The sequence below is a fragment of the Hemitrygon akajei genome, chromosome 7, assembly GCF_048418815.1.
Source record: "Hemitrygon akajei chromosome 7, sHemAka1.3, whole genome shotgun sequence".
Taxonomy (NCBI): Eukaryota; Metazoa; Chordata; class Chondrichthyes; order Myliobatiformes; family Dasyatidae; genus Hemitrygon; species Hemitrygon akajei.
In genome coordinates this window covers 77063299-77071820 of record NC_133130.1, presented here as the reverse complement: position 1 = coordinate 77071820, position 8522 = coordinate 77063299, and the positions used below count along the sequence as shown (strand labels likewise).

At 40.0% G+C, this 8522-nt stretch overlaps 1 protein-coding gene across 1 annotated transcript in view; it reads left to right on the top strand.

Moving 5' to 3' along the window:
- The first annotated feature begins 1556 nt into the window (after positions 1-1556).
- The window catches only part of LOC140730591 (uncharacterized), a 244979-nt gene continuing 238013 nt past the window's right edge, over positions 1557-8522 (top strand). The window contains exons 1-3 of the mRNA XM_073051258.1: positions 1557-1650; positions 6194-6349; positions 7180-7381. Of these exons, the coding sequence (XP_072907359.1) occupies positions 7322-7381 (60 nt within the window). The 5' untranslated portion in view covers positions 1557-1650; positions 6194-6349; positions 7180-7321. The remainder of the gene's footprint in view (positions 1651-6193; positions 6350-7179; positions 7382-8522) is intronic.

Here is an 8522-nt window from a genome sequence, read left to right as displayed (position 1 = left end):
TCTACCTCCAGGACTTAAGAACTTTTTAAAAGCTATTAATGCTTTTTGAGATGGTGATTTAGATGCATATCATATTTCTTTACTGAGTTATGTATTGTATGTAAATAGTTTTGCTACAGCAAGTGTATGGGACATTGGAAAAAAAGTTGAATTTCCCCATGGGGATGAATAAAGTATCTATCTATCTATCTATCTATCTCACCATATCCTTTGACACCCTGACTGATCAGGGATCTATCCACTTCCGCTTTCAATATACCCATGGACTTGGCCTCCACCACAGTCTGTGGCAGAGCATTCCACAGGTTCACAACTCTTTGGCTAAAAAAATTCCTCTTTACCTCTGTTCTAAAATGTCACTGCTCAATTTTGAGGCTGTGCCCTCTGATTCTGGATACCCCCACCACAGGAAACATCCTCTCCACATCCACCTTATTTAGTTCTTTCAATATTTGGTAGGTTTCAATGAGATCCCCATACATTCTTGTAAATTCCAGTGAGACTTCTAAATTCCAGCATGTACAGGCCCAAAGCTGCCAAACGCTCCTCCGATGTTTACCCCTTCATTCCTGGAATCATCCTTGTGGATTTTCTCCCCATTTAGATAATAGTCTGCACTATTGTTCCTTTTACCAAAATGCATTATCATACATTTCCCAACACTGTATTCGATCTGCCACTTTTTTGCCCGTTCTTCCAATTTGTCTAAGTTCTGCTGCAATCACATTGCTTCCTCGACACTACCTACCTCTCTGCCTTTTCTTTAATGTATAAAACATTATTGTACTGGTAAGTTTAATTAGCCCTTGGAAAACATTATGTATTTGCTGTGAAACTGGTATTATTTTTAGTTAGTGTTGAACCCAAGAGACTAAATATTGTTATGAGAAGCTTTCAATTCTGTCACCATCCAGGTAATCCATTGTAAATCACTTCATGCCCTTGAGGGATTTGTTGCTTCATTCTTTGTATTTTAGCCAATTGTCACATCTACTCATCCATTCTGTTGGTTTGATATTGTAAGTTCCTAATGGAAATGCAACATATTTGTTTTCTCCCTCGTGTTCCTTCCCAAACTAATGCTTTTCACCCGGTGAAGAAATCATCGTGAAATCTTCGAGAAAACCCACCGGAGGCCGTTGTGCCTGTACCTTCCCTTCGAGGGAGCTATCCGCATCAGTTTCTAGAATCCTGAACATGCTTATTTGTAAAAGCGATGATTCGAGGAAAATAACATTATAATTACCTAATCATCTTTGGATGATTTTTTTTGGAAGGGTCCCAAGTGGGTTTTTGCTTTGGACACTGTTTATTGCCTAAAATGTCCTGGTTGTTCATAATTTTCACGTTGTATTAACAGTAGCTGCGGTGGTGGTGGTCCTGGGGGGGGTGGAGTTCACGAGTATCTCTTCGAAGACGTTTCTTTCAAAGTCACCATGAGTATGGGAATGTCGACAAACAGGCGTCTCAGTAGGGGAAGGTAATCTTCGCGGAGTCCGCTGGTTGCCAGGCTCCGTACTACGCGCTTGTTTTGTTTTAACCACTGTAGTGTTACTGTCGCCGAAGCGATCCAGCGAACGTGCCCTGGCTTTCGGGTTTTCCGTTTAACTTTTATCAGTCAACCGGAAATAGCAGTTTGTGGTTGGGAAAGTGAGTAGCACATTTACACGTTTGTTTCTGATCTCATTTGGGGGTGTCTCGACGTTCATTTTGGCCCCTTTCCGCTTGCCAATCCGTATTTGATACTTCGCTTGTCCCTCAGGCGAAGAACTGGCAACCCGATACTTACCGTGGGAGACTTTCAGATTTCGTTCCTGAAATTTTCTTTGTGGTGATTACCAACATTCATTTTTATGTATCAGATCTGTTTATATTACCTTAGGTATATCTGTTGAGAGCAATTGTGTGCTTATTTGTAATTCTGAGCTGCACAGTCTGATGGGGAAATTTCTTCAGTCTTTTCCTCCATATTCGCAGGTATTTGTGTGCGAAATTTAATGTTAAGAATGTACTGTTTTACAGCAAGATAACTTTGTATGTTGCAGGCGCTATGTGTTTGGTTACATTTTTTAATGGTTATTCAATGTGTCAGGCCGGCAATAGAAAAACACTCCAACGCCTTATTGGCATTAAAGGCGTGTTATAGTCTGTTTTGTGCAAAAGTTGCTTATGAAATCGGTGACAGAACATTACACACGACAACCACGCTTTTCTGGGCGCCAATGGAAGTGATTAGGTATTTCTCCCTGACTTGTGTGACGCGGATTGAGTTTTATAGAAAATCTACAGCACAATACAGGTCCTTCGGCCCACAATGCCGTGCTGAACATGTACTTACCTAGAAATTTCCTCAGGTTACCCATAGCCCCCTGTTTTTCTGAGCTCCATATACCTGTCCAGGAGTCTCTTAAAAGACCCTATCGTATCCGCTTCCATCACCGTTGCCAGCAGCCCATTCCACGCACTCATCACTCTGCGTAAAAAAAAATTACCCCTGACATCTCCTCTGTACCTACTTCCAAGCACCTTAAAACTGTGCCCCCTCGTGTTAGTCATTTCAATCCTGGGAGAAAAGTCTCTGACTATCCCATACGATCAATACCTCTCAGCATCTTATACACCACTATCAGGTCACCTCTCATCCTCTGCTGCTCCAAGGAGAAAAGGCGAGTTCGCTGTGCCTATTCTCATAAGTGGTGCTCCCCAATCCAGGCAACATCCTTGTAAGTCTCCACTGCATCCTTTCTATGGTTTCCACATCGTTCCTGTAGTGAGCTGACCAGAACTGAGCACAGTACTCCAAGTGGAGCCTGACTAGGGTCCTATATAACTGTTAACACTACCTCTGGGCTCTTAAACTCATTCCCAAGGTTGATGAAGACCAATGCACCATTTGCCTTCTTAACCACACAGTCAACCTGCACAGCAGCTTTGAGTGTCCTATGGACTCGGACCACAAGATCCCTCTGATCCTCCATGTGGGTATAATTTCTTTACTCAATGCATTTTGCAGGGAGAATCACCCTACTCTTCAGAAGATGTAGCTAATGGTTTGGTTGTAGTGTTGTAGCTTATTAAATTTATTTTTCAAATAGCTTATGTACACAGTTAAAGTCTGCTGTTTAAATAGCCCCATCTTAGTGAGGTACTACTGATTAAACCACACACTATAATTACTGTTGCCCGTCCAGCTCCGCTTGCAATTTATTGGCAGACTCCTAGTCAAGGACATGATCTGTTGATGATACTGCTTCCATAAGTCATTCAAATTGCTATTTTTCCACTTACATATGAAGTGAATAATATTAAATTTTAAGTGAAACAGTTCAGAAAAATCTTTTCTTCGACATAATTTAATGTATTACTTGTATTTGTCCATGTTTAGTACATTATACTTGTTATAAATTTTACTTGGATATTTCAACCACTGGGCATACATTTGATGTTTTAGCCTTAGAAGGGGCACTGAGATTTGGACATTGTGATCTGAAGCATTGCAGTTGTCTAGCTTTGCTGGCTCGTCTGAATTGATTAGGTATCTGTACTGATCTGATAATTTCTTTTCCTGCTAGCTTGTTTTGAAAATGCTGGTCTCCAGGTCCCAAAAATAATTTTACTGCATCTGCCTTGATTCCCAGAGGTCATTTTATCTTAAATTGACAGCCTAGCTTCAAATGTTAGCTCAATATTTACTTCAGTCTCCATGATTCCTTCATCAACATCTCTGCACTTACCTCAGCTTTTCTGCTGCTGTAACCGTCATCTGTGCTTTTGATTATTTCAAATTAATCCTTACTCACCTACAGCTGAGCAAAATAGCTAGTCATCTCCTTACTGGCTGAGAATAATAGTGTGAGCATTTGTTATCCCGAACACACTTAAACCCATCTGATGCTTTGCTATCAGTGTTCTTCCTCAAAGGCTGTTCATCCATAAACTCTGTAATCATTGACCGAAATTGACCCCTAAACTAGGTTTCTTTTTCTTTTCTAAATTCCCGTCTGAATTTTGAATACTTAAAGTTTCAAAGGTTCATTTTATTGTCAAAGTATGCATATACAATACAACTCTGACATTTGTCTTCTCCGAATAGCCATGAAATACCAAAAAACCATGGAATTGTTGAAAGAAAAAGACATCAACCCCCCCCCCCCCCCACATGGGGAAAAAAGCAGAACTCACAAACCCAAACACCCCACCCCTCCCTTGCACAAAAACTAACAGATCGCTCACATGGAAAACAGCAGCTAGGATGGCAAAAACCACAAATTCCTCATTCCCTCTCTCGCAAAGAAAACCAGTGACAATAGCATCAAACCCCCCAATCCCCTCTCTCTCACACAAAAACTACCAGATTGCCAGCACAGGAAAATCACCAACAAGAACATCAAACCCCAAATCCCCAACCCTTCTCTCACATAAAAAGTAAGCTATTGCCCACCTGGCAATTGGTAAAAAGAAAGAAAACAAAACTGAAGGAGAATAATATAAACTACTGTCCAATATCACATAAATGTCAGAATCTCTTCTTCTTATCAGCGAGGAGAGTGGCTGCACGAAATTGGCCTCCTCTGCATTTGCCTCAATGCTTCAGTCTTCCTCGAAGCTTCAAAATGGAGTCTATCTTGGCCCTATGCCTCATCTCTGGTCTTCTCCACGAGGCAGTCCTTCAGGGGCCAGCAGAGCAATAGGTCATTTGATCAAATTCCAAACGGCATATCACAGGCTCCAACAGTTTCTGAAACACAAGACAAAAAGAATGAGTAGAAGATGGAGAGGAAATGAAATAATTGAAGAGACAGGCTATCTTGAAGATGTCTGCCGAGGAATTGTTGTACGCTGGTGTCATCTTGACCAGATAATTAATAATCTTGTTTCGCCTAACCCTGTAAATTTCCAAGATTTCTATAATAACAGTTGTACATGTTGTATATCTCTACTTTTTACTTGTTATTAGTGATATTAGCATCAGTAATTTGCAGTCTAATCTTCCTACTGTTCTATCTTCCAGTTATCTTTCATGATGTAACTTAAAATCCAAATCTTTAAATGCTTCCAAAGATCTATTCTCCACAACCCTCGCATGGAGTTCCAGAGATTCACCACATTTTGCAAGAAATTCTTACAGACCTTAGCTTTAATAAACAACGCCCCTTCACCCACTATTTAAATCCATGACAATTAGTTTGAATCTCTCTGTAGTGGGAAGGCAGAGGCAAGGCAACAGCAGCAATGCATTTGACAAAGTACCCCATGCAAGGCTTATTGAGAAAGTAAGGAGGCATGGGATCCAAGGGGACATTGCTTTGTGATTCCAGAACTGTCTTGCCCACAGAAAGCAAAGAGTAGTTGTAAACAGATCATATTCTGGATGGAGGTCAGTCACCAGTGGTGTGTCTCAGGGATCTGTTCTGGGACCCCTACTCTTCATGACTTTTATAAATGACCTGGATGAAGAAGTGGTGGGGTGGGTTAGTAAATTTGCTGATGACACAAAGGTTGTAGCTGTTGTGGCTAGTGTGGAGGGCTGTCAGAGGTTACAGCTGGATACTAATAGCATGCAAAACTGGGCTGAGAATTGGCAGATGGAGTTCAACCCAGATAAGTGTGAGGTGGTTCATTTTGGTAGGTCACACAAAAACTAATACCCCACTTGGAGTACTGTGCTCAGTTCTAGTTGCCTCACTGCAGGAAGGATGTGGAAACCATAGAAAGAGTGCAGAGAAGATTTACAAGGATGTTGCGTGGATTGGGGAGAATGCCTTGTGAGAATAGGTTGAGTGAACTTGGCCTTTTTTTCTTGGAGCGATGGAGGATGAGAGGTGACCTGATAGAGGTGTATAAGATGATGAGAGGCATTGATCGTGTGGATAGTCAGAGGCTTTTTCCCAGGGCTGAAATGGCTAGCACGAGAGGGCACAGTTTTAAGGTGCTTGGAAGTAGGTACAGAGAAGATGTCAGGGTTAAGTTTTTTACGCAGAGAGTGGCGAGTGCATAGAATGGGCTGTGGGTGACGGTGGTGGAGGCAGATACAATAGAGTCTTTATAGAGACTCCTGGACAGGTATATGGAGCTCAGAAAAATAGGGGGCTATTACCCTAGGTAAGGATATGTTCGGCTCAGCATTATGGGCCGAAGGGCCTGTATTGTGTTTCTGCACTGACATACCCCATTGGTATCTTGTATGTTTCAGTAAGATCACCCTCTTCCTTCCAAACTCCAAATAATAGAACTTAATAAGAAGGATGTGAAAGCCTTGGAAAGAATGAAGAACTTATTCACTGGAATAACTTCAAGGAAAAGAGATAACAGTTTATTGAATCGTACAAAACGTATGACATGAAGGAAGGTAATTCAATTTATTGTATACAATGGTATAGATTATATTGAATAAACTAGGATTCTTCTTGATGCAAGATTAAGAAGAACTTTGATGAAGGCTTGCAAGGTCATGGCAGGTTACAGAAGCCATTGCCACCAGCAGATGTTTCATGGGCCAAGTGACACACATTTAAACTGCCAAAGGGAAGAACCACAGAGGAAACTTGAGGAAAATATTTTCTTTACAGGGAAACCAGTTGTAATCTGATTGGTGTGGTAGACGGGGAATCAGTCAGGTCTTTTGAAGTGGGATTGGATAAGGACTTGAAGCAAAATAACTGCATAGCTGGAGAGAAAGAGTAGGGGAATGAGTCTGAAAGGATTTCTCTGCAACAAGCTGGCAAAGACTTAGTTAGGCAAATGATCTCTTCTTGTGCTACAACAATTCCACAATTCTTTATGACCATTCTGAAGGCTGATATCAGTATTAATGGTAATGCAATAACGGGGTTATTATTTTTTCTTGTCCTTTATTTTGGAAATGTAAATCCTGATTCTGGTTGTAGTATGGCTTACTTCTTACTCAGATACATATCAAGGTGGTTGAATTTTATTGTCTTTAATTGGCATAATAAACCATTGGTTATTGCCAAGTAGGTTAAAGCATTTGCTCATAAATGCTACCTCAGGATCAATAAGCATGAGCTTGTTTGAAATTCTTGTTTCTCCTTTGATGTCCATATTCTGTGAATAAAAGAAATTTGCTTGCTGTGAATAATAATGGTTTTTAAAATTTTTCCAGCTATGAGCAATAATATTAATTCTGTAAATCATATTCACTTTCTATTTTATTGACAGTCACCTGCTGTTACTTCTTTATCTGTGAACACCGTTTATTGGCACAGAAACTAAGTGTGCACAAAGTGGATAAGGAGCATTTCACTTCTGCCTGAAAACCTATTTTCATACTCTTTGAATGTAAGGATACTGGAATACCAACATGCAGAATCAGCATAGGAATTCTACTGCTGGGAACATGACTGGAATATACCTCGGAGTGGTATGTTTTGTTTACTTTCAATTATAGAATAAACTGTATGATATTTTGGTGTGTTAATACAGACTGTTAATGACTGTAATTACATAAAGGATTATCGTGCTTTTGTGACACCTTTTAATTTGTTCCTTGAGACTTGTCCCAAACTTGTTTTGCAGTTACATTGCCACTTGCACCTATCAATTTGCCAAAGATCTGCTGCTTTTCTTTATGGGAGGTTGCTAAGCAAATGTTTGTGCTACATTTTCCATGTTACAATAATGATTACACTTCAAAAAAAGTATTTCATTGATGGTTGAGATATGTGGACATCACGAGGTGATGACAGGTGCTCTGTAACTGAAGTCTTTCTCATTGAAATTTATATTTAAAGCTACAGAAGGAGTGACAAGTTAAGATGTTGTGAAATTTAGTAGATTGTGATGGATTATACAGTGGTGGAGTCTTTGTCATAAAGATCAGGAATAAATAATGTTGTAGAAAGGTGTTGGTGTGTGGAATGCATCAGGGAATGTCTAAAGTTTAATCTCATGGAATGCATCAGGCAACGTCTAAGGTTTTATTTCAAGCAGGCTTGAGCAATATGCTGTAGTTAGAAGGGGTGTAGAGAGAGGTAATGATAAATATGAGGAGACGCTAAGAATGCTGGCATTGCTGATTATGGAAGTAAATAGGATCCAGGGAGAAGGAAAGGAAGATGGGAAGCGGGCAAACAAGGTGGTGGTTATGATCGTTGACAGTCCATTATAACAGAAGCATATATGAACATAAAGATCAGAAACAACAAAGCTAACAAGGAATGTTAATATGCCACAAATCTGTTTGATGATCACAGGTGACTCATTCACTAGGAAAGAAATAGGAAATGTTAATATAAGCTATTAAAAGTAATAATTTGAGGACCCTTGCTCTGAATGTTACAAATTGAAACCAGCGTTATTATGATATATTCAATTAGAAAGAAGGATTCGGGAGATATTAGGGACATTTAAGAGACTCCTAGGCACATGGATGAAAGAACATTGGAGGGTTGGGGCTATGTAACCTATCGAACTAATGGAAAGGTTAATATTGACTGTAGAGTAAGTTAAAAGGTCAGCCCAACATTGTGGACTGAAGGGAATATATTGTGCTGTACTATACT